This window comes from Nannospalax galili, unplaced genomic scaffold (genome assembly GCF_000622305.1).
Source record: "Nannospalax galili isolate Female #2095 unplaced genomic scaffold, S.galili_v1.0 scaffold155, whole genome shotgun sequence".
In the NCBI taxonomy this organism is placed as follows: domain Eukaryota; kingdom Metazoa; phylum Chordata; class Mammalia; order Rodentia; family Spalacidae; genus Nannospalax; species Nannospalax galili.
Window position 1 is genome coordinate 7,314,606 of NW_008339923.1, and position 26,634 is coordinate 7,341,239.

The window sequence follows — 26,634 nt, forward strand, 5'->3', positions numbered from 1 at the left end:
AACTCGGGTCTTCTGTGAGAACAACCAGTGTTCTTAGCCGCTGAGCTATCTCTCCAGCCCCATGAACACATGTTTAAAAAAAGTACACAACCTCCAGGATGGGAGTGTGGCACAGTACTAGAGTATCTGCCTGACATACGTGAAGCTCTTGACTCAGTCAGAGGCATACACACAACCTCTAAATTAACAGTGTTTCATTTTGAAGAACAAACTTAATAAACAAACTTTAGCAAAAACAGGGTCTACCTCTAAATTCTCTATGTTGGTTCAAATAAAGATAAATCTTTCCAAATGGTTGCTATGATGTTTTTTTCCTTCCGTGTTGAAGAAAAAACCTGGAGCAAATACTGTGATTTGGGGGAATGGGTATCACAGGACCAAAGAAAGTTCCAGTTACTACCCACCTTTTGAGTGGGCCTCATAATCATGGGGCCTCAGTTTTCATAGACATAAAGTGAACAAGTTCAGATGATATCTCTTAAATTTCTTAGGAAAAGATTTTCCAATTCTGCTGATGCATTTGCCATTTTTAAAAAAAATATTTTTTATTTATTTATTTTTTTTATTTTATGCGTATGTGTGTATTGCCTGCATGTAGGTAATTGCACCCATGTCGTGCAATGCCCGCAGAAGACAGAAGAGGCTGTCAGATCCCCTGGAACTAGAATTATGGACAGCTGCTAGCTGCCATGTGGGTGCTGGGATTCGAACCGGGTCTTTTGCAAGAACAATCAGTGTTCTTAACCACTGAGCCATCTCTCCAGCCTCTTAATGACATTTTTAAATATAAATTTTAGTTTCTGGCCATTTCCCCTGGACATTGGCCCAGGGCCTTTCATATGCTAAGCACATGGAACACCTTACTTTATCTTTAACCCCTTATTATTTTAGAGATAATAACATATACTCTAGATAATTTGGGGACTATGAAAAACCACCAAAGAGAATGAAAGTCACCCATAATTCTGTCACCTGAAAATGCTCTCCAACATGGCGGTATATTGCTTCAACGTTTTGATCCTATTGTGCTGTTCATCATGTGTAATTCCTTGGACTTACTGTATTTCCCATATCCTTCCCTGCTCTTCATCATTATATCTAGAGACTTAATGTGCCGCAGAAGACTATACTGGTAATACCAGGACTGTCTACTGGTAATTTGCCGCTGAGTAGATTCTAGGTACTCTTACATGAAAGAAAGAAAAGTCAGTGAGAGATGATGTGCATGTTAATTGCTTGGCTGTAGTCATTACTTCACTACGTATATGCATACCAAGATAATATCAAAACATTATCTTGCGCACACTAAATTTGCACAGTAAAAAGCAAAGAAAGGTGATTCTGGCACCTCTATAGCATTTACTTATTAGAAAAAGTACCATGAAGAGCATTCTGACCATAAATCTCAGCACATACTCCAGCATTTGTCCCCAAAGTACATTCCCAGCGGTCCTCTGAAAGCAGAGCCTGGCTGCTCCTCCTGTTAGTCCACAAGGACGTGCCTGCCTTTGTGGGTACTTGCTACCACTGGGGGCCTTATTTTTTCTGGAATTTGTAAGTCTCTAAATGAAAAAAAGAAACCCACTTTGTTTTAATTACTAATAATCATTTTTCTTTTTTTTTCCCTATGTCATTTGTTTTCTTAAGATGATTATCTTGTTCTTTTGTGTGTCATGGTGAGATATTCCTTTTCAAATCTGTCAATTTTTCCTTTTATGCTGAAGGTGGTTTTTCTTGATATATAAAAAAGTTTAAAAAAAAAAGAAAATCTTACCAATCCTTTCCCTGGATGTTTCTGTTTCTGGTTTTCTGTCATGGCCCAAGAAGTTAAAGTTGAGGTTTTTTTGTTTTGTTTTTCTTCTTTCTTTATGATAGTTTGCATTTCACTTCAACCTTTATTTCATGTACTATTGATTTTCATATGCAATGTCAATATACTTTTTTTTTTACACCTTTTAATCTAGAAATTTATACAGTTATTCTGCACACATGTACTGGCTTGCCCTTTCTTTCCTCATTGGTTATTTAAAACGCAGCCTATATAGATTGCCAAAATCTTATTTTCTCTCAAAGCTATTTTTAAGCTTTCTGTTTTGTTTCATTAATCTGTGTAAGCTTGCTGCAGCACCAAGCCATTGTTGTAATTCTGTATCTAATAGTGCAAGCATATGATCATTTTGCCTTTTCAAAGTATTCATGCCTGTTTTCCCCAGTTTGTTGCTCTAGACTAGAGTTTTTCTGCCAAGGGCATGGTGGTAAATGCTTTCGGCTTTGCAGGTTGCAAAGGTTTGCCACTAGTACTTAGCTTTGCCCTTGCAGTGCAGAGCAGCCAGAGAGGAATGGAGGATGTGTCCTAATAATACATTTATAAATTGGACTAGGCTTGCTTCAGCCTGGTGGCAATAGTTTATAGCCCCCAGGTTCTAGATGAATTCTAGAATGACTTTGTCAAGTACTTCCAAATTCTGCCACACTCACAAACACATAAAAGGTACATCATGCAGTACATACGGGTACCAATATGTTGCCTATTATAGACACATTACATATCATTCATAACACATTACATACTAAAAGGAAAGAATTTGGATAAAATGTCATCATCTTCACAAAGTGGTTTGGCAGAAAGCTAATACCTTACAACATAGAGTCTTCCCACTTGACAGCATCTAGCAGGACGTGTTAATTAATCAGCAGTATTTTACGTTGGTCTTCTTGTGGGTTCTGTAGAATTCTGCTGAACTTTAGTCCTTGTAATGGCCTCTGCTCTAGTTACCATTGTGTCAGGTCCTTGTCACCCATCTGATCACTCCCTGCCTAGTCTGTGTTTTGCTTGACAGATCACAGGACTCGGGCTACACAGTCCCTCTGCAAGGGGACAGACATCAAGAGGGACTAGAGTTTGCCCACAGGCTCCCTGACTTCCTGTCCTCCCCGAAGGAGACCTCACCCCTGAAATGTGATCCATCCTCCAGCACTTGGTGGTGCTACATTGGGTTGAGAACATTTTGTTTCTGCTTCTAGCTTTCATTTCACGCCTGAAGAACTGGCTCAGTGGTTAAGAGCACTCACTTTTTTCAGAGGACCCTGGTCCGATTCCTAGCATCCACATGGCAGCTAATTGTCCTTAACTCCAATTCCAGGGAATCCAAGGCCTTCTTTGTGGGTATTGCATGACACGAGTGCACTTACATACATGCAGGCAATATACTAGTACACATAAAATGAAAATAGTAAATGAAACATTTATTAGAAGATAGAAGGAAATAAAGCCAGTTCTGCAGCTGGCATTTACAAAATGTTCCTCTGCCCCCTTGTAACCTTCATCCCTTTGCTGGTCTTCTCACACATTTTCTTCCAGGTCTGTAGCCTCTTAGAGGCTGAGAGGCAACTAGACTTGTAATTGTTTTTTAAGGTGAAGTCTCTGCAATAAACGTAAGGCCTGGCACTCTAAGAGGGAGGCACTTCAAATGTGAACTGCACCAAATTAATGAACTGGACTTCTTCAAGTGACAAAAAGTGATGAACACAGGTGCCTCCTTTCCAAATCATAGCAATGCCTGATAGCTGCAGAGGGACAAAATGAGGGGCCAGGATGCAAGCCTACTGACAGGCAGGGGCCAAAAGGACCTTCCTTGCCATCAGAACTGAGCCAAGAAGGGAGGAGAGAGGGACATCAGGAGAATCCAGGTGCTAGCCATCAGGGCGTCACCTTCCCAATTGCTCACTCCAGCTTTCCTCAGGACTAATGGAATCTCCTCAGACTTCGAGGCTCCAGTTCCCTTTCCTATTCCTCCAGGACACTGTTTCTCCTCCAGTCCATTCTTTCCATCTTCATGCTTTATCTTAGCAGGAGCACTCCTGGCTCCTTCTTTCTGTTCCAGGAATCCTTGGTCTTTTATTTATACTTATGTTTGTATTTCAGACATATGTACAATTTCCTGCATGGAGCAGAAAAAGGTGTTCCATAGATGGTTCTGATGTGGTTCATTTATATAAGGTGTTATAAGTAATTTAGAGATGATTTAAAGTATATAGGAGGATGTTTCTAGATTATATGCAAATTCTCTATCATTTATTTAAGGAACATCCATGGAGTCTGGTTATCTGCAGAATCCTGAACCACGTCCCTTCCAGACTAAGAGATGAGTGCTATTTGGAAAACTAGGCAGGGATGGAGCCCAGTGGAGGACAGCCAAAGCCACTTCATAAAAAGAAATTATGAGCTTTGTGGGTCTTTAAGATGTTGTTTTAATTGTGAATTGGACAAGATTTTTCAATAATATTGAAACCTAGATTATGTTTTCTCTATAAATAAGAGCCACCATTTTTTTCTCCTTTGCTACCACTTTTTAATTTGACCATTCAGGAAAAATTAATTTTGAAAGTAGCCCAAACAAGATTAGGAGATAAACCAACTCTAGAAATACCATGTATTTGTCTCTGAAAGTTTTGTGTTTGTCTTCTTGCCTTCTTGTCACTGTAATTAGAATGTAAGGTGTCTTAGTGCTCAGTGTCTCCAAATATGCAACCTCATTTAAATGTTGGCTGAACTGCTTTTTCATTCTCCAGAATCAAGAAATAGCTTCTGAGGTGTGTCCCCACCAGAAGGGACAAGTTCCAGCTCTTCTGTGTGACCCCTCAGTAACAAACTGTCATTTGGATCTGTTTCAGAGTTCCCTAAAAAGAAGGGGCAGCCGGGAAATATACAAAGAAAAGAAAAACATTAACCAGGTAAGCTGAGGTTTTCATTCTAAAGTTACATTCTAAAGTTACATTCCCTAATAAGGAAGCTACCCCGTTTTGAATTTTCTCACAAAATATCAGCTTTGCCTTTAAAAAGTTAAAAGAAACCACCTACCAAAGCATTTGAATTCTCTCCAACCTCTGTGGGGTGAACGCTTTCTTCCAGAACTGCAACCCCTTCCTTTTGTCTCTTGCTCCAATAAGCTGCAGGTTTCTTTAGGAAAGAGAACAAACTGGCTTTGTGTGAAACCCTAGTAGGTGCAGTCCAGGGGTCTGGCAGCACTCCTAATTGCCAGAAAGTGTTGTGGCCTTCAGTCATTCACACACTGAAATAACGTAGCCACTGGATGGTTGGGTCATTCATGTGCCATTGTTTTGTGAGTGCATATGTTTTAAATGTGTAACTGAACAATACCTTAATTTGTCCTACTAGAAAATAAAATATTCTAACTGGAAAACCAGCCAATGCTCAGCCCTTTTTTTACATACAGGGCATGTATGCTTCCAGGCTCTCTTAGCTTTTCTGAAAAGTTGTCTTGCTGGATTCCTTTCCTCTTTTTAAAATTGCTTTTAGTATTAAGTGTTAGCATGAACAAAGGTGTTATTGGGATATCAGCTCACCGGATTCTAAAGAGTGAGTAGTATTTAGAGAGAGGCAGTGAGTCAGGGTAACTAAGAAGGCTTTGAGGGCCCTGGAAACTCTCCTTAAGATTCCCCTGGTTTCTGCATCCTCCAAAGCTCTGGGATCCAGGTGTCATTTGAGGAGAACCCAGCCATGTGAGCCACAGGAAGGCCCAAGATGAACTTTTCTCTCTATACTCTCTAGTCTCCCAAATCTCATTTTGGAATCCACTTATCACAGGGAAATTAAAGGCATCTTACTGCTGGGCACTTCTAGTCTCCTGGGTTTAGAATATGCTTTTAGTTTCCTGGTTCTTGACCAGTGAAGAGCTTTTCCCTCCAAGTACAATTACTGACTGATGAGGAGGGGACAGTCTGTGGGTACGTGCCAGGCATTGGCCCCTCGGGTGTATGCAGACAACCCGGGGGAATGTATGGAGTCACCCCAGGATGATTGAGAAAGGAGTTTCTATTCAGCAGAATGGTGGATTGGAGCGCCCCGGGAACTGCAGGCTGGCCACCAAAACCCAAAGGAAGCTGGCGCCGCGGCGCAAGGTAGGCACATGGACAGTTGGCCACTGGGGTGCTGGCTACATGGCAGACTTGCAAGCCAGAGAATATATACCAACACTGATATATTTCTGTTGCTTGACAAGGCCTTTCTGGCTGGTGGTGATGGTGCTGGTCCCTGTGTGTCTGACCCTGTGCCATGCTTGCCTTCTCTGCCCGCAACAGGAATAGGTTCCCGTGGAAAGGTAGATTCAACCCTGTGTTTTTATGCTGCGTTTCCGGAGCTATCCTATGGGCTCTTGAAACCCGAGCTTGATACCCTCAAGTTTCGGATTCAACCTAGACCCCTGCCCTAGGGTCTTGGCAGAGTTTTCAAAAAGTATTTGCTTACAGGATAACATGTAGCTGCCGGCTGCTTGAGCTGAGGCCCGATGCCTTGTCTTATTAGGAGTAGTTTCCCCACTCAGAACGGGCTAAGGGCCTCTCTGGGGTTTGGGAGACCCTGCTCTTGAACATGGAGCCCACAGAGCAGCTGGTCCTGCTCCAACTGGAGCAACATCAGGGAGGGAGTCTGGCCCCTTTATTTACCCTTCATTTACCAGGCTTCAAGGTTGTCTGTTTCTCAAACTGCTCTAGTTCCGGTGGCGGGCTTAATAGTGTGTACGTTGGTGTCGGTAGAAATGACAGCATGCTTTTTCATGTGTTAGAGTGCCTGCTGTTTGTATAGTTTAGTTTCTTTCTTTAAGGAAAAGAAGACTTTGTGGACGATGATCAATCCTCAGGTAATCTGCAGATTGGACACTCTGTAGGCCATGTTGATCACACTGCCTTAAATGACCTAAGTTTAGGCTCAAGGGGATGGGTAGAATAGTACTTGGTGATAGACTTGAAGGGGACAGTGTTAAAGGAAGATAGTGTGAGGGTCAAGGTTTCTAGAAATCAGGGTGGCTGGAGGGCTCTGTGAGGCTCTCTGCTTGCATAGGTAGGTGACAGCAAGTACTCGGAACCTCCAGAGTGTCCCTGACTCTTTCTCAGTTGCTCAGATCACCTTGACCCCAGGAAAGATTGCCCAAGAGCTCCTGATCTAGGCTCCTATTTACAGACAAACTTCTGGACCTGAGTAGGACCTTCTTTGATCCTTCCTCACATCAAGGCCCCACTTAGGTCACAACAGGTGGCCCTGCACATCTCTTAGTCTGGCCCAGTTGAGTCCAGGCTGGAGGCGGGCAGAGGATAGAGCCAAGTGTGTCTGTGGTTGAAGCACATTCTCACCAGCGGTCCTTGCTGCAAGTATTTCTCTGCTTCAGAGGTACCGATGGGATCATTTAGGCAGTTTGGACAGTGGACAGATGCTGGCCACTCAGTTAAGGATGGACTGAGAGGCACCACTATTCTTCCAGTTCCTGTGCTTAAGTCCCAAATGGATTCATTTAGAAGTATTTACAGTCTGTTTCCATTGATAAGTGCTGTAGCTTCCTTTAAACTCCACTTCATGCAAACAGCAGAGGCCTGTGAGTGCGTTTAGATTCTGTGTACATTTTCATAAGCAGAAAGTTGGAAAGGTGCTCTTGAGCATTCTACTTTAGAATGCTCTGAGGTTGTTTAAAAATATTGAAAATACAGGGCTGGAGAGATGGCTCAGAGGTTAAGAGAACTGACTGCTCTTGCAGAGGACCCGGGTTCGATTCCCAGCACCCACATGGCAGCTACCAACCATCCTTAACTCCAGTTCTAGGGGAAGCTGAAGCCCTCTTCTGACATCCGTGGCATTGCACGACATGAGTGCACTCACACATGCAGGCAATATACTCATACACATAAAATAAAAATAAAATATTTAAAAAATAAAAATAAAAAATATTGAAAATACATGATAATTTCTGCTACTCAGTAGACATTCAACAGATATTTAATAAAGGAAAGAATGAATGAATGATTCAGTGAGTAAACGTGATGTCCCTTTAACATCAGGGATAAACAAAGTATATGTCTTTATAACTCCTATGATCTGTATAAGTTCTTTGTGAGGAAAACTATTATGATCCCAGAATCTATGAGAACCCATTTTGCTTAGTGGTTATGAGTGGGGCAGATAACTTACCTTCCAGTTAGTCGTAGACTGTCTTTTTTTTTATGTCTGCCTGACTCAAACCAAACCAAACCCTTAATGTGCAAGTTCTCAAACTTGAAAAATGTGATGCTTATAGATTATTCTCCCTAAGGCACAGAGTGTGTGATGAGGGAAGAGCTACCAGTTTCTTTCTTCAATATTAGTTTCATTTCAGTTCGAAAAAGAAGTTAATTTCAGGGCCCTAAGGTATGGTGATCTTCCAATTAATGACCACTTAACTGTGCATATTTCAGTGACCTTGTTGTTTAGCAAGGATACTGCTTCAGACTAGGAGACAGGACTCTGCCCAAGTTCTTGGATGGTGGGAGGGTAGAATTGAGACTGGGCAGCATGTTTGACCCCAGGCCCAGCAGGACTGGATTTAACCTTCATTCAGAAGACACCAATGGAAGTATATTTCTTGTAAGGTACACAAAGGCTCTGGGGTGTGCTCTGCACATCATGCCAATCACAGCTGGTTGAGGATTTCTCCTGAGTGTTCCTGGTCACTCAGTTCTTCCACGAGTTTGTGGTTGGGGAGGAGAGATCAAGGCAGAGGCAAGGCAGAAAGCTACATGCACTAAGGAAGGGATTTCTTTTAGCTTGACGACTGTGTACTGCCAGGATGTGGCAGAGAGTGGCTGTGGTTCTCTGAGCTCAAGAGCTTCACCATCACTCCTGGATGGTAGGAACCAAACACAAGTGGTGATGCACTGAGGGCTGACTTGTTCCACACCTGGGTTAACAGACTAGATAGCAACAATTCAGTGGGTCTAGCTGCTGTTGACACTTCCTCCATATAAGAGAGAAGTCTTTGCAGATGTTACCCCTGCCCCCATTGCCCTTTAAGAATTGGTGGCTAATCAAACAGGACTGATTTGTCAAAGGTTTTGTTTCTGTTTACTGAGCATAAAGAATAAAACAATTTTGTAAGACCAGTATGGTTCAGATTGCTTTAGGGCATGGAGACCCATATTGGAAAAGCAGAGCTGACTTTCTACATGGTCCAAAAAAGTACCTTCTTGACCTCTCTAAGCAGTAGAATCCTAAGTAGCAGTGACTACCTTGGGAACCTTCTGAATCCCTGGTATTCTTCTTTGGTATTTTGCCTAAAGCCACTTTTCACATTGCAAACACTTGACACTTTTGAGCTCTTAGCCCCTTCCATTGCTCTCTGTGTTGACTTTCCTTCAGTTTCACAACAACTAAAAAAACAGGCACAGAGCAAAAGCCTCTAAAGTGGCTCTTGTGTGGCAAAGAGCCCAGGCCTTTAAGTTTTGTGGTAGCCAGTGTGTACTCACCACCAGTGCTTGGGCCTTACATAGCACCTCAACTTCGAAAGCTCCTTGGTGCCCACTGTCTCCTTGTTTTGACCTGATGCCATTCTTGCGATACCTTAGTGAAGGAAAAATGCCAGGGAGGAAGGATGAATTGCCCTGTCTCAGGTACCTGGCCCAGTCAGTGGAGTTGACTTGGAGTTGCTCAGCCTCTCCATCTTGGTGGGACCTTCTAGATTACCAGCCACTTGGAATGAGGGGGTCTACACTGTGGAGGACAGGAGTGGCCACAGGGTAGGTGTGGTCCCTGAATCCTGTCAGCTATACCAAGCCTTTATCCTGGCAGCTCTTTAGGCACTGGTGACAAACGAGGTTGGATCTACAAATTCACTAGGGATCACATGTTACTGATGGGTGTGGGTTTTATTTACCTTTCTCCTTCATATCTAACTTGTGTGATGTTTTTCACATGCATGTTTTTTCCAGAAAACTAATTGTTCAGTTTCTTGTCTTTTGTGACAAAGTGACAAACTGGGTATTTCCGGGGCCCCTTCTGCAAACACTCTGGGCTCAGTGTTCCTTTATTGTGGTTCCTTTCTCCCCATAAGACAACAGCACCAACTGGAAGAGCAGTGTTTTGTTTGTGTGTGAGCAGTGTTTTGTTTGTGTGTATGTTTTGGGGGCGAGGTGTGAGGGGATCATCAAAAACACACACATTTGGTATTTTCAGATAACCCTCCCTCGGGCTGTTCTTGCCTGGCAGGATGACAGTGCGGATTTGAAGTGCCAGCTTCAGTTTGCCAAAGAGGAAGCCTCCCTGATGCGCAAAAAGATGGCCAAGCTGGGGCGGGAGAAGGACGAGCTGGAACAGGAGCTGCAGAAGTACAAGTCCCTCTATGGCGATGTGGACAGCCCCCTCCCCACAGGGGAGGCTGGTGGGCCCCCCAGCACCAGGGAGGCAGAACTGAAGCTGCGGCTGAAGTTGGTGGAGGAAGAAGCCAACATCTTGGGCCGGAAGATCGTAGAGCTGGAAGTGGAAAACCGTGGCCTCAAAGCAGAGATGGAGGATATGCGGGTCCAGCATGAGCGGGACGCATCGGGCCGGGACCACGTGCCAAGCATTCCTACCTCACCCTTCGGGGACTCATTGGAGTCCTCCACAGAGCTCCGCCGGCACCTACAGTTTGTGGAAGAAGAAGCAGAGCTGCTGCGGAGATCCATATCTGAGATTGAAGACCACAATCGGCAGTTGACCCATGAGCTGAGCAAGTTCAAGTTTGAGCCTCGTCAGGAGGCAGGATGGCTTGGGGACAGTGTGTGTAAGGGCTCCGGGGCCAGTGTTCCCCTGCAGGAGGAGCTGAAGTCAGCCAGGTTGCAGATCAGTGAACTGAGTGGGAAGGTGCTGAAACTGCAGTATGAGAACCGGGTGCTGCTGTCCAATGTCCAGCGATGTGACCTTGCTGCCCACCTGGGGCTGCGAGCCCCAAGCCCCCGGGACAGTGATGCTGAGAGTGACACAGGCAAGAAGGAGAGCGATGGAGAGGAGGGCCGCCTGCCCCAGCCTAAGCGGGAAGGCCCAGTTGGTGGCGAGAGTGATTCAGAGGACATTTTTGAGAAGACCTCGGGTTTTGGAAGCGGAAAGCCTTCAGAGGCCAGTGAGCCATGCCCAGCAGAACTCCTCAGGGCCCGGGAAGACACTGAGTGTCTGATGACCATCAAGCATGATGCCCAGAGGCTTGAACGGACTGTGGAGCGCCTCATCACAGACACAGATGTCTTCATCCATGACTCTGGCTTGCGGGGCAGTGGGTCAGCCTCATCTGGTGAACAGGGTGAGGGTGAGGGGAGCCATAATGAACCCCACTTGTTGGAGACCATCAACATGAGGATGAAGGCTTTCAGGAAAGAGCTACAGGCCTTCCTGGAGCAGGTGACCCGGATTGGGGATGGCCTGTCACCCTTACCCCACCTCACAGAGTCATCCAGCTTCCTCTCCACCATGACCTCCGTGTCCCGAGACTCCCCCATTGGGACCCTGGGGAAGGAGCTGGGCCCAGACTTGCAGGTAAGGGGGCTCCCAGCTTCGCCTGCCTGCTCCGTCTTGCTCTTCCTCCTTCTTGCTGGCATTGCTGTTCTGGGGCTCACGCTGCGCACGGCTACTTGGTTATGATTTCAGACCTGCATTGTTTTAAAGCCTCCAGCATCAACCAAATCCTTTCTCTTAGTTGGGTTTGTTTTTTGTTTTTTGACTTTTTTTAAAGTTTCCTTTTATTTCCTTGTTTCTTCCTCTGTTTTCCTTTTATTTTGAATTGTGCTGCTGCTCCTGGTTTAGAGACCCTCTCATGACAAGGCTAAGCCCAGTGGAGGCGCTAGGGACCAACATCACCTGTCCTTGCTCCTTTCTTGGTGTCTCAACCAACCAGCCACCCTGATGAAGAAGCCATGAGGAGTTTAAGACACAGTCCTGTCATAGTCAGGATACTTAGCAGACTCGTTAACAAGCGCCAGACTCCCTCCTTGGGTTTATTATCAAAGGGACAAGTTCAGTTCTGAAAAGCCCCAGGCAGCCCCACCAACCCATTCCCTCTGGAAGATAAGCCAGGATGGGGGAGAGGAGCCCCTTCTGAGAAGGCTGGTTTTGATGGAAAATCCCGCTGCCACTTGCTCCTGCCGCCCTCCCACGCTGCCCAGGGTGAGGGCTGAGGGGGAGCAGCCGTACAAGGACCGCTTTCCCAGGCTTCACCCTGGGTGCATGGCCCAGCTGCCGACCCCGGACTGTGGCTTTGACTGCTCGACCTACAAGTAAGGAAGGCAGAGCCTGTTCTCCATGTAACTTCATGGATAGTGTGCCTGTGGTTGAGTCGTGATTCACACATCCCCATTGCATGCGCCTCGTAACCAGTGTTGTAGCTGCCCATTCACTTCTTTCTTTGCTGCTCAGATGCTTCAGCCCATTCCTTTGCTCATGCCCATTTTGGTTCTGTTCTCTTCAGTCTCTTATGCCACCTTGTTTTAAGTAGATTTTTCAGTTTGTGCTTTCTTTGTTTGGTAGTTTTCCCCATCGTCTAACCATTTTTGTTTTCTTTATCCCTTACCCCTTTGTCTTTTGTTTCTTGTTTAAAACTAAAACAAAACAAAACAAATGAATCCCTCTCATGCACCTAACAGTCCAAACTGAGAGATCAGCTGGAGTGGCAGCTCATTCAGGACCGAGGAGATGAGCGAGAGGGCCTGCGCCTACGGGCCACACGGGAGCTGCACCGTCGGGCTGACGGGGATGCTGGGAGCCACAGCCTTGGAGACCAGAACTGCTTTAACCTAGAGGTGAGTGAGCTGACACTCACCCAATTGTGGGCCCACAATTCATCTCCTTGGCTTTTATTTCCCCTTTGCTGTGTGGCTCACTGTGTGATATTTCCTACCTGTGGGTAAGACCCTTAGGGAACATGGCAGGAAGATGGAGAACCAGGTAGAAATTACCTGGATCAAAATCCTTTGCACAGAATGATTAGGACTCGTGCATAGTTGCATGTGGGTGACCTGCTGTCCTATTTGTCAGACCTGTGAGTGCCTGGTGGTGTAACCAGGCACGCTGGACTGGCATGTGGGTATTCAGTGCCTCCCTGTCCCACAGCAAAGAAAGCAGGACTGAAAACTAGGCAGGTTGTTCCTGATTTGGGAAAAACCCTCCTTGGGATTTCCCTCTTCAGTTCTTAATTGGTTGTGGATCTGACCTGTCCTATGGTATCTGGGACACTTCCAGCTTGTTGGTGGCAGAATAAGGGCTATCCACTTTCAATCTGCAGCTTCCTTGGCCCTCTGTTGCCACAGTTACACCATGTACATAAAGTTGTGGCTATCTATCAGGATCCTGCATTGCTGAAACAGTGGTCTGCAGTTTTATAAGAGGGGAGCTCTGAGGGAAAAGGAACTTCACTGTACAGAAAAGGCTTCCTGAGGAATGAGCCCTGGCTGGCACCCTGATAGGAAGTCTTTTCTTTTGTAGGGAGGGGTCTTGAAGAAAAGGACCAGAATTTCTGAGGTATTGCTGAAGGTTCTGGCTGTCTCTGCTCCTATGGGACTGTGACCTCTTAGCTTTGAAGCATGGTACTGACTCCCCCAGGGCAGGGCCGAGGGAGAGGTTCCAACAGAGGCAGCTGAAAAGAAACAAGGTAGAAAAGGCTGGCTGTGTGGTTAGTAAATGGAGCTCCAGAACTGGGCAGAGTGGCTCTGTGTACTGCTAATGAGATGGGGGATGGCATGCATGGTCACACCCAGCAGAGACCAAACAGCTCTGCTTTAGGGATTTTCCCCTGACCCCATAAGAGGGTACATCACATGTCTACTCTTGTGACTGATTGGTCACATGAGAACGTGTGCATCACCTCTCAAAAGTATAAAAATAAGTGTTCAGAGCATCCTGTGCAGTCCCACCATCCTTGTTAACCTGCAGACTCCAGGCCATTTAAGAGGGTGACATCTAGGTCCACACCCTAGAGGAAATTAGTGTGGACTCACAGGGGTGTGACAGAAAAAGCTCTTCATATCAAAGAAATGAGCACACACTGGTACCAGCCTTTCAGGAAGCAAGCAGAGTCCCATGGAGAGAGCCACAGAATGGCAGAGTCCATGGCCCTCCCAGTCAGAGCACCCAAACTGAGCATCTATTATTTTATCTTTAACATTTCCCGACTACAATCTTTGGACAGTTAGGCAGATCCCCTTTAGCATGTTATTCCAAAAGCACAACTTAAATATTCCTTGGTTTTAGACTGGAAGTAATAGTCAGATACCTAGAGCTCATTTTCCCTGTAAATTTCATGAGTTAGTGTCTTATGACTGAAATTTTCATAAGAACACCTTTATTAGCCCTTAAGCATGCAGGGTCTCCAGATCTGAGAAGGTTAGCAGTTGTTTGGGCAGGCACAAATGCAGTTACGCACATTTCTAATGACTTGAGTGACTCATCACTAGGACAGAAACCTCAGGAAGACACTTCCCAACCTTCATTCCCAACCTTCAATTAATATGGTACCACTAAGCTATTCCCAGCCAGAGACATTTTGAGCCCTGAGGCTCTAGCCTAACTGTATCCAATACCAGCTTGGTTTCTCAAGCAAGTCTTTGGGCTCCTGTCTTTTCATCTGAATACTGCTCTGCTTGCCTCAAGTGGTTCTATATGACGATTCCCAGAACAAAGGAGTTGTGAATGAGGATGTCCCTTGCCAAGTACTAAATGCTATGACAGTGTAAAGGAAGATTAATAATGAGGGACAGTATGTCCCAGGAGTGCTCCGGCCATGCTGCCAACTTTCTCTGCCCTCTTTTTTCATGGGTTGTTTCCTAGTCCTTGGGTGTAGACCACAGCACTGGCAGCCCACGGCAACAGCTTCTTCCTGTGAAAACTGCATCCCCTTCCTTAAGAGACCTGTCATTCCAGCTTGGAGGTCTGCAAGCCTCAGAGAGCTGATTTCCTCAGATGTTTCCTAAGTCTGTACTGCTTGGTGCTGCAGCAATGGCAAGGTGCCACATGCACACATGCACACATGCAGCACAGACTTTAGAAACCAGCAGCATTTTGCAGAGAGAAAAATAGTTGAATAAAGCCAAATATGGAGAGATAGTCAACCTCTACATAAGGTAGATGAATAAAGCTTAAAGCTTGGGAAATGTCATATGGTGACATGGGGTCACTAACAGTATAGCTCAGAGAGTTTGGAAGGGAACATCTGATCCTCAGACTTATTCTCTTGTTTTGTGAATGACAAAAAAGAGGCATGTGAAAGAAAGTAGCTCACTGCCAAGCCCTTCAACCAACTGGTTGGAAACAGAACTGAGTCTAGAACCATTTTCTAAGCCTATTGCAGTGTTCTGTGATAGCATGCCCTGCTGGCACTGAGCCTGGTCCCTCCTGGGAGCTATGGTTACTTCTAGCCACTGTCCCTCAGGTGGCTGAGTGTATGGCCAGCAGCCTTGCCGTGGCATCTTCTTTCTTTTAAACATCTGTCCATATTCTTTCAATTGTAACTATTTTAATGGATGAGTGAGAAAACCCGAGTAGAAGGTGGGTCAAGCATGCATGGTTTCCTAGAAAGAACAAGAGCATCCTTTATTCTACTGTCTTTACTGACAGAGGCGCTTCATGTACAAAAGAAAAACTCATGTATAAACCCATTCTATTTTTTAAATTTTAATTAAATATTCAGACACCTCTTTGATTTTGCTGTAATTTTGCATTTTGTCAGAAGAGCTGAATGTAGCTCCCTTGTAGCCTGGGCCAGGGAGGCTGTCTGTTCTGGTATCAGTGTCACTCCTATAGCCTTGCTACTCTGGAATTCAAAGATTACACTGTGCTAAAGAATTGTCCAAGGGGCAATTCCAGAGAGCAGGAAAAGCCTCTTAATGAAAACACCCCTAAATTCACAGCCAACATTTGCTTTCCTCTGAGACCCGTCATGGGAGTGTCACACAGAGCTCCCGGGAGTTAGTTAGCAGGGTAGCCTGACCAGAAGGTACCCCATATTGAAGATTCACACAGACTCCAGAGTCACTGAAGGGCAAACATGGAGACTTCTTTTTTGTCATGCTGGGATGGAACCCAGGGCCTTGTGCATGCTAAGCCACACCCCAGCCCCTGCAGACACTTTGATCTAGAGCAAGGCCTGCATGCAGCTGGGGTGTGTGCTGCTAGCAGTTGTCTTTTCTCCCTTTAAATAACCACTGCATCCGTCCTCAAGCCAACCAATTGTACCCATGTGTAAGCCTCCTTTCTCTCTCTTTGCCCTTAGTTCTTAGAAGCATGGAGGGAAGACTGATAGGACCCCTAGCATTAGAAGAACATCTTTCTGAATTCAAGTGGAATTTTTTTTTTAAAGGATTAGTTTCTCAAGTCCTGGTTGTGAAATGCCTTCTGTGTTTTTTGGCCTTAGGAATTTTCGTAGTTAGGGCTAGAAGAAAGAAAACAAGTTGTTACTCTGGAAGACTGGGATGTTTTTTGCCACATTTAAGCTGTGGTTGTTACTAGTGTCAGCAACATTAACAGCAGGGAGAAAAAGGGAAAGTCTGTTTTCAGCAGATAACAAAGAGGTATAATATATAGAGACCTTCAGTTAAGATGCCACCCTGCACTAAACTAGGAGAGGAAAGGTGCATCCAGAGCTGGCATTCTTAAAAACAGATTCAGAAGCCACTCACACCTGCCAAGCCATTAATGCAAATGCACAGAAATTAACAGCTAAAAGAATATAAGCAACCAGAAAGACTTCAGGAGGATGAGTATTCCCATGGCCTATTCATCCCAGTAAGTATTGGCAAGTGCTCCCTCTCTACCCTGGACTCCTCCTCTGATTTTCCTTCTATGCTTCCCATTAAATTTACTGAGAAAGTCATAATTATTAAGAGCAAACTTTGTATAGGATCTTTCATATGGAATGTGCAAGGCACCTTAAAAATAGTCCTGAATGAGAAGTGACTAAGCACGGACACCGGTCGGATTTCATATATAAATGAAACTAAGCCTGTGCCCAGAGGATCAAGTTTCTGTGTCAGAATCTCAAAGAGCTCTTCTCCCTCGCTTATTTTCATCTTTTAATCATCAAAGCACACAGCATATGTGATCCCTCGTTTCTCAGCTGTGAAATATCAGTCCCAGGAAAACTACGTGGAGTTTACGCTGAGCATGTGTACACATGTGTTGACCTCATAGACTGCATGTGAAAGAAGTGGTGGCAAAAGTAGCCAGGACAAAATGCAATTCATGAAATGAAGTCATGATAGTGGAGCTCTTGCAGAGTTCTCATCTCTAAGAAGCATTGCTGGGCAGGATAATGACCACAAAGAAAATCATTCCTTTTTGTTCATTGAGATAGTGATGTTATCTTCTTAAGCCTGGAAACAATTTATAAACTGCTTTCTCTGGAGCTGGTTTGGAAATTAGCAATGCAGATGGGTGGGATATAGCCTCTGTGGGGGTAAGCATGGGTGGGTGGTGGGCATCGGACACAGGGGACAGTGGTCATAATATTGGGGTTAATGTCTCAGCCTCAGAACAAGTGGGTCTGGTGTTTGTTTAAATAAACTGCCTTCATAAAAAAAATCAGGATGTATTTGTTGTAAGATCAAAATAGGTAAGTGAACAAAGGGTGGTTTTTAGACTCAAACCTTTGGGGATTTGATGCTAAAAGGATGTACTTTTCTACAAGAAATTTGTGTCGTGCAAATTTTCCCAAATGTATGTGATTTGTATGCAGCTGTGTGGCAGTAGAATCTTTGTAGACTGGAATTTTAGCCTTAGTGTGTTTGTATTTTGTTCTTTGTAACACTGGAGTGACATTGGCATCCTGACTAGGAGTGGCATATAGGCATTTTAACATTCCATTACAAAAGGGGGCAATAGAGGAAAAGGATTCTTGGTGCATGTGGTCTGCACAGACAGTACAAGAACCTCTGCAGATGAATCCAGCACTTCAGGTGAAGACACTCAGACAACCTCATGATTCCTCCACGTGACCCTGCACAAGTGGGGTTCAAATGGAAGGGCTTGTTTTCAACCAAATGATGCTCAAGTATGCAGTTTATCTATGGTTTACAATACCTTAAATATTTATTAAGATTAAAACTAAGCTAATTTAGGCCGGGTGTGGTGGCACACACCTTTAATCCCAGCACTTGGGATGCAGAGACAGGCAGATCTCTGTGAGTTCCAGGCCAGCCTGGTTTAGATAATGAGTTCCAGGCCAGCTGGGGCTACAGGGAGACCCTGTCTCAAAAAGACCAAAAAAAAAACCAAAAAACCCTAAGCTAATTTATTATAAAATGATTGATCTGCAATCCATAATACTCTAAAATTTGAAACTTTAGAATACCCATGTAACCCCATAAGCAGAAAGTTGCATACCACAAGACTTCATTTCAAGCACAGAATTATTAAAAATATTGCATAAAATCATCTTTAGATTACACATATTAGTTTTGGGTCCTGCTCTGAAGAGATCTTATTATGTATATATAGATACCCCACCTTCAAAAAAAGTTGGAAATACTTCTGGTTCCAAACATTTTGTGTAAAAGGTACTCGGCCTAAGTATGAAAACTAAATGATGAGGACTTCGCTTTTCTTAACGAGCTTGGTTGGGATGTCTGTGTTATGTCTAACAATGTAAAACTTTGGCTAGTAGCTAATATGCTAGAATCTAGAGGGTCTCTGGATTTTAAATTCATCATGTGTAACTGGAAAGCAAAGATGGCCACCAGCATGCCTGAAGCATCCCTATAGAAAACATCCAAGTCACAGGACCCTAACTACTGTCACCACAGTGCTGTGGGCAGCGCCCAGCACAGTAAGTATCCAATCAGTATTTGCTCAGTAAAATTTTACATAAAATATAAAACATTAAGGGGCTGGAGAGATGGCTCAGTGGTGAAGAGTACTTACTGCTCTTGTAGAGAGCCTGGGTTCAGCTCCTAGAATCCACATTAGGCAGCACATAACTGCAGTTCCAGAAGATCTGATTCCTTCTTTGGGCCTCTGCATGCATGTGGTACATGTAAACTCATACAGGCACATAGTTATATAAATAAATAAATTAATCCTTAAAATATAAAACATCCTTTTCTTCATATAGGTGTATTCCTGGTATGGTTAAAACAATCTTTAAGAGTTGAAACTTACTCTGGAATTGACGCTGAGAGCAGTGTTTGACTGTTAGGTGGGTGAATTCAGGGGTCGTTGCCAGCACTGGCAGCCAGTGGCTTCAGTAGCTCCAAGGGAATAGGAGACAGGGCTGTTGGCACAGCACTGGCAGGGAAAGCTATTAGTGAACAGGAGAAACAGTTGCCTGTTTGTTGCGAGAGAGGAGAGAGACAGTAGGACACTTGTCCATCCAGTGTGGTCTCTGGCTTAGGAGGAGAAGGAGCTAGAGCTGGTCTTACTCAGGACCAAGCTTTGAGCAGATATCACCAGTCTAGTCTAAGAATCCCAAGGACATGAATTTATATCTATAGTTCTGCCTTTGGCAAACACAAAAATCATTTTCAGGCACATTGGCAACCAAGTCACATGCATGATCCATAAACAGATGCCCAGTGAAGATGAACTCGCTACAAAGAACTTCAAACACATAGTTAGACAACATCCACCATGAGTTAGAGTGGGCAAATGATCCACACCCAGGCACATGCAGATAACCCTAATTAAACTCAGTGAGTTATAAAAAACAAAGACAGGAAAGTAGGGAAGGGGGCAGGTCCTGTGGGAAGGCATAAGAGAGAGGCCTGTGGGTGAGTATAATCAAAACACATTATACACATATATGAAGTCAGAAAATAGAAAATATTAAGCATGAAAAATAAATGAATAAAATTTAAAAAGAAAGAAAAAAAGTAAGCATGGGCAAATAACAGCATTCAACTCTGAGACCTTCAGATAATAAGATGATCAAACTGACACTATACATTAAATTCACTACTAAAAAAATGAACACGAGAAAGGGGTAAGTTGTCATAAAAGATTGCACATGTTTAAAAAACAAAATTTTAGGAATGAAAAATTCCATCATCGGGATAATTCAGAGAGAACCCACATACCACAGCCCATAAAATAATTTCTAAGAACTTGTGCATCAAAAGCATTTCAAGGTCTCAGTTCAGTTTATATCTCTTACCTCTCACATTTTGACTTCAAAGTTAGGATCTCCCTGGCTCCTCCTGCTTGCCTTTAACTAACTTGTTACTTCTCACTGAGAATACTGTTCTTCCTAGATTCTTACATTACTTGGCTTGTCATGAGTGAAGACCGCACTACAGGGCCCTTCTCCTTTACTACAGCTAGAGGCAGAGAAAGCCAGACACTATTATAGCAGTTTCCAGTTTGAAAAATCACCCATCTTCAGACAGAACAGACCAGTCAGGAAGTATCTTGCCTAAATTTTAATGATTCCTCAGAGTTTTAGCAAAACATTCTGTTTCAAAAGTAGTGACTGATTTCTCTTTCTCATGGCCATTTGGCCATAAAAAGTAAACTTTACCATAAAAATAATAATACAGACTCCTGACCTGTTCTTACCCTGAAGTATAGTATGAACAGCTCTTTCTATGGTTCTTCTTGGGCAATATGTGCCACAAAGAGAGAGGCTTGAAAGCAAGTGTTTGCCCTGAAAGGAGCCCTACTTCCAACTTACCTTGAGCATCTAGGGCTATGCTGTGGGATTAAAGAATGGCACCATTGGTGGGGCAGGGAAATCTCAAATATGTAAGTGTACAGACAGACTAGCCATGTAACCTAGAAAGACCCCAGACAGCTCAGGAAGGCTGTGTGATAGGTGTGTGACACCTGACTCAGATATCATCACCAAGTCCTTTGTCCATCACCAAGCTTGTGTATTATAAACCACCTATGGTAGCCAAGAGCCCTCTTATGCACCCTGGTTTCCTTCTCAGGCTTGTTTGTAGTTGCAGCCGAGGGTCCCCACTTAGCTACCTCACTTCATAGATAGGGGATAAAGGGCAGGTCAGACAAATAGCCATGGGGCCCAGAGCACCAGGGCTCCCCTGCGAGAAGTGCCAGGGGAGGTTGCCGCAGTCACTCCACTGCTGCAGCCCCTGTGCTTTGTCCCCGTGTGTATGTCACCTTGTGTAGATGTGTGTCCTGCGTCATCACTTGAGGCAGAGTTCTCATTTCCACTAAACCCTTCCTTTATCCCACCAATCAGCTCAGGGGCTCCCCTGTTTTACCTGAGCACAGTGTGTCGGTAGAAGAGCTACAGGGTCAGCTCGTACAGGCGGCCAGACTGCATCAAGAGGAGACAGAGACATACACAAACAAGATCCGTAAGGTAAATATTTCATGCGGATTCTAGCATATCTGCTTCGAGAATTGCAGAGCCAATCAGGAAGAGTGCATGATGCATTTTAAAACAGTGCTGTCTGATATGTGCAGGCACCAAGACCCAAAGGCATATGGACAGGTCACCTAGTTAGCAGCTCTCTTTCAGACCACCAGAGACCACTGTCCACCTTTCCACTTGTAGCACACTTTTCAGTACAGTTGTCCTCCCTCCACCACCACCACCTTATCCTTAGAGGGGACGTTCTAGAACTTTCCACAGAGGCCTGAAACCACAGAGAGTACCAGACTCTGCATATACTGTTTATTCCTGTACTGTACCTATATAATGGAGTTTAACTTGTAAGTCAGGTAAGTCAGGTACAAGAAAGATTTACAACAATAATTAATCTTAAAACCATTGTAACAGGATACTGTAATGAACATTATTTAAAATAGATGAATTAGCTATTCCTGGAATTTTTCTATTTAATATTTTTTGAACCGTGGTTGATCATGAACCACAAACTACAGAAAGCAAAATTTCACGTAGGGGGAATCTAGTATAATTACATATGAGGTCTCAGGAAAGTCTTCCTATCTAATCAGACTTTCCTGCAGTAATGCTAGCAAGCTAACAAAAACAACAACAACAAAAAAAAAACAAAACAGGGTTTTATAAAGTGTCATCTTCAAAAAATAACCATAATTGAGTTGTGGCCTGATTAACTTCTAGTTATTTTTAAAATGACCTGTTACAGCCTAATTATCCTTTATCTTCTAAATCCTTCCCCAGAGCTGCTAGTGGAAGTCCCAGATGCAGGTGCTCCTGCCCCGGGCCTCCCAGGGACAGTGCCCTGCCTGCCACCCTGCATCTCATTATGTTGTAAACAGGTATCTTGATGCAGAATGTCATGGCTGTTCCTCTCCCCTTGCATTTGTTCTTGGAAGATAACTGTAGCTTTAAAAGAAATTGGTATCGAATAATGTACCTTGATGTTATAAAACGCATATACTATGCAAAATAAGTCACTCAGTGTATCCAAGAATATGTGCTGCAGGCATATGCCACCATGGTGACTGAGTCCAAAAGAATCTAAGTGGGTCACAGACTGATTAAGGGAGCCTGCTGTACCTTGTAGCTTAGAAAGGGCAGAGCTGGATGCCAGACTCTAAGTATTTCCTGCTAAGCTTTCCCCAGATGCACACTCTTTTCCAAATGTTTCATTTAGAGGTGAAGTTTCACATCATCACTAAAGAAAATAATTCTATATTATGTAAGAGAGAAATCTCTTATTTTTTCTAAAAGTATATATATATATATATAGCATTGTTCAAAAAATAGTTTAAAAGGCGAAACTGCCACTGGAGATACTGGTGGTATGGTGACAGGACTCCAGGTGTGCGTATGGTGACAGGACTCCAGGTGTAAAGGAGTCGTTGAAGTATTGAAGAAGATGTTTCAGAGGAGGAAATGCTGTCTTTCAGCTCATTAAAAAGGAAAAGGAAGGAGTCCTCTAATGTCCCCAGAGGGGAAAAGATCAAGCTCCCAGATTTGGAGGGACCTAGGGAACCAAAACAAAAGGTCAACAGAGAAGGAAGGGACAGGAGTCAGAGGGTCAAGGAGGGCAAGGACAGGATGTTACCAGGGAAGGAGGTTAGGGCATCTCTTGGAGGGGGGGTACCCTGAGTCCTGACACCTTTCTTCAGTACTAGAAATAGATGCTGTTGTTTTCACTTGCCTCCAAGGTAGCTGGAGCTTCCCCAGTCAGTCAGTCCTGGGACAACATAAATAAGGAGCTTTAGGGGCTGGATTTCCAGCCCACCAGGCTGCTCCCACTTCATCCCTTCTTGCCATGTGGGATAACCTGCATTGGAACTCTGAGGTGATAAGGACAATCACTCCTGTTTCCTGTTCTTTCAGCCTCAAGTGCAGTGAGGAGCAGGTGATACACAGCAGCCACAGGGTCTTTACACAGCCGTGTGGATCTTCCCAGAGCTGCCACTGGCCTTCATTTAGTACACTGGCCAAGCTGTATTGCTGTCTGTCGGACAGCCATAGTTCTAATCCCAGGGTTCTTGAAATTAATCTAGTGCTTTTATGGGGGAAAGAAATCACTGTCTTGGCTTTTGGCCCAAGAGTGAGTGTCGAATCACATGACAGCTGACAGTGATGAGGCTGCTATTTCTAGCCTCCATTTTGGTTTGTGGTACAGAAAAAAAAAAAAACCCTTTGATCTCCTAGATCACTTTTACTATAGTGGAAGCTCTTGTTGAGCCCTGATCTGCAAAAAATTTCATTTGTACCCTTTTGCTTAGTATTCATCCATAATAATTGTTTGCTATGTGGAAGAATTGCATAACTGAAACTTAGCCAGGTGTGGTGGCATCTCCTTATAGTTCCAGTTACTTCGGAGGCTGAGACAGGAGGATTGCTTTTAATACAAGAGTTAGAGGCCAGTCTGAGGAATATAGTAACAGCCTGTCTTTAAAAAAAAAAAAAAAGGAGGCCCAGGAACTTAATGTTGAGATGGAAGATAATGTTTTTAGCAATGATTTTACTTCCCTAAGAGATAAATGTGTTTAGTAGGAGCATTAAGTCTAAAGTGTGGAAACAGGTCATTATATTTGCTCATTGGTGTTGCAGCTGAGTCCTGCACATGCAGAAAGAGTTCCTCTGGCCCTGGTTGCTCTAACTTCCCAGTGCTTACTAGACCTTCTATTGTCTAAATGCTCTCTACCAGGGCTTGTAAGAACACTGGAGGCTCAGTATACAAGAGATGGATTTCTAGTTCTTTTCTTCTCTGCCATTGTAATGAGCCCTTCTGTTCCAAATACAGGCACAGAGGGGAAATGGGATCTCCTTAAATGGTATCTGAGTCAACCGTAGGCTGTACATCCAAGAAACAGTTTTCCTGAGAGGGTTTGGAGACATCTAAAAGTATTGTGAGCGATTGACAGTGGAAAATGGCTAAGTACCTTCCTTTGAAATTGCACTTGCTTCGAAATCACAAAGTTCATGAGGTTTTATACACTGGGTTGTTAATCCCCCTCTCCTTCTAAGGTCCAGATTGGGTGGCAGGCTGCTCTGGAGGCTCTTGGTTGGGTTTGGGTGGCAAACTGGATCCGCTGCTTGTCACACTTTCTTACTGATTCCATTCAAGATGGAGGAAGATCACCTCTATGCCTTAAGGTGGAAAGAGCTGGAGATGCACAGCCTGGCCTTGCAGAACACCCTCCATGAGCGAACCTGGAGTGATGAGAAGAATCTGCTGCAGCAAGAGCTCCGGTCCTTGAAGCAGAACATCTTCCTCTTCTACGTTAAGCTCAGATGGCTGTTGAAACACTGGCGGCAGGGGAAGCAGATGGAAGAGGGAGAAGAGCTCACTGAGGTATGCCACCCACCACCCTGTCCATTTGCTTCACATCAGACACTGCTCTCTCCCATCGTGTCCTTTTGTTCTTATGTATTTTTCAGTTTCAGTCCAAGCCATGAAAGCAGGGCTGTCAAGCTGTCCAGGAAACCAAGAGTTCCATGTTGGACTTGGTTCTGTATCCTGGTCTTTGTTGTTGATGTATGAATTCTTGAAGTCATCACCCTGAGATATTTGCCATCTCATTCAGCCTTGCTGGTTTATGAGAGCTAGTGTCAGATGTTTGCTTTCTTTCCCCACTCCCACATGCTAGAGCCCATCCACCCTGTTTTGTAAGAAAGAGTCTCTTTGAAGCCTTACAGGGTCACCTGTCACCTCTGGAATTTGTAAATGTTCATCCCATCTATCTCAATTTTCAGATCTATAACAGCAACAGCACAGATTTTTCCTTTTCAATTGACTTTTGGGGGCTTCGCTTTTGGAGACAGGATCTTGCTATGTAGCCTAGGCTGGCCTTGAACTCGAGACCCTCATTACCTCAGCTCCCTGACTGCTGTAATTCAGCATGTGCCAGCATGCCTGGCACTGACTGAGCTTTTACCATCCAAGTCAGAGTGCCCTCTGGGTCTGTGTGCTCTGCCCCAGCCCTGCGTTCTGGCAATATCAGGCTACACCCATCTAGCTTGGGAATCCACACCCAAGCTGCTTACTCAGCTGCTCCTGTCTTATGACTGCTTGGCTTCCTTTGAGCCTATAAAGCCTTTTGTGTGCTTTTAACTCTAGCGAACAGTGTGGTTCAATCCTCAGATTGAGGGAAGTCTTTAAAAATTAATTCAACCAGCTTCCAAGGATCCATGACATGGAAAGACATTGTTAAGCAAAGCCTAGAAAGAGTTGTAAGGTTTCCTGTTAATCAGTACTCTGGAATTACTTCTCCTATAATTTATCCTAAGCTGTAGTTTGGGGCAGTGGTAATTTATAGAAATAAAATTTCTCATTAATCTTTTCTAATTAATTGAGCACCTGCCCTGTGCTCCTTAAGGGGAGGAAGTATGGTGAGTACTGTCAAATGAGCAGTTTTCCTGTCAGGCTGCCTATAGTTTTAGCCACTCAAGAGTGGGAGGCAGGAAGTTTATGTGAGACCAGGAGTTTAAGGTTAGCCTTGGCTAGTCTTATAATAAGACTTGGGGATAAAAAGCTATGGTACAGAAGGATATAGGCAAAGTATGATCATCATGTGTGCTGGTTTCAGAGTGAACATCCAGAAACTGTACCCAGGCTTGGTGAGCTTGGAGTCCAGGGGGGTCACCAGACAGATGGAGGAGACCAAGAGGATGGAGGCTGTGGCTTTCCAATGGGAGAGCATGCCCCACACTCACCAATACAGATCAGCGACCATGGATCACGGCTACAGACTGTAGATGGGGTACCACTCAACAGGCAGGTGAGTGCTTAGATCTAGGCCCATTGTTCTGTCTCAGGAAGGAGACTCCTGAGCCACATACCTGTCATCTTATTCCAAGTGCTGGTATTCCTGGGTGCAGAAAAGCCCTTCACTTGACTCTGACCACCTGTTGCTCTTGGTGCTGCTAGATTTTTGCAAGAAGTCACATTTCAGCCTTTCATTCCAATATCTGCCTGTTTATTCATTTGGCTAACCCACAACTTAGGAACATGATAAGATCAGTCTCAGAAAGACAAAGAAAATGCAATAGTATAATCTAGGGACTCCTAATGGTTGACTATTCCAAAGGAGGGAATATTGAATGCAATGTTCTTGTCATCCAGATAAAGAGCCTTGCAGGGTGTTGTGGTTGATGTTTAGCTGAACAGCCATTGCCAACATCACTGCTTTGGCAACAGTTTATAGGGAAAAAGGAACAAGTATTCTTTGTTTAAATGCATGAAGTATTTATTTCAGGTTTCTCTTTGGCCACTTGAAACACACACCCCAAATGAAAATATATGATGACACTTTGGAAAAATCACAGCATGTGTAACGAGAGGAGGGATTTCAGTCTTACTAAGTGATTAGTGTCCCTGGACACCACAGACATAAATCTTGAAAACCAAGAATTCTGTTGATAACATGTAATTTTTTTCTTTTACATTTCTATACAAAATAACAGCTGTATTTGATTTGGAGACTCAAAAGCCTGAGAGGGACTTTGGAGT

General features: G+C 44.1%; 1 protein-coding gene across 8 annotated transcripts in view; it reads left to right on the plus strand.

The window, feature by feature from the left end:
* Positions 1 to 26,634, plus strand: part of Mtcl1 (microtubule crosslinking factor 1) — a 134,779-nt gene that overhangs the window by 72,929 nt on the left and 35,216 nt on the right. For 2 of the 8 annotated variants that reach the window (XM_008834664.2, XM_008834665.2), the window contains exons 4-8: positions 4,675 to 4,734; positions 10,028 to 11,329; positions 12,433 to 12,588; positions 24,250 to 24,477; positions 25,712 to 25,903. In XM_008834664.2, the coding sequence (XP_008832886.2) occupies positions 4,675 to 4,734; positions 10,028 to 11,329; positions 12,433 to 12,588; positions 24,250 to 24,477; positions 25,712 to 25,903 (1,938 nt within the window). Of the gene's footprint in view, positions 1 to 4,674; positions 4,735 to 5,844; positions 5,923 to 9,994; positions 11,330 to 12,432; positions 12,589 to 20,972; positions 21,096 to 24,249; positions 24,478 to 25,711; positions 25,904 to 26,634 lie in introns of all 8 variants that reach the window. The other 6 variants (XM_029564303.1, XM_029564305.1, XM_029564304.1 and 3 more) reach the window with 6 other exon arrangements.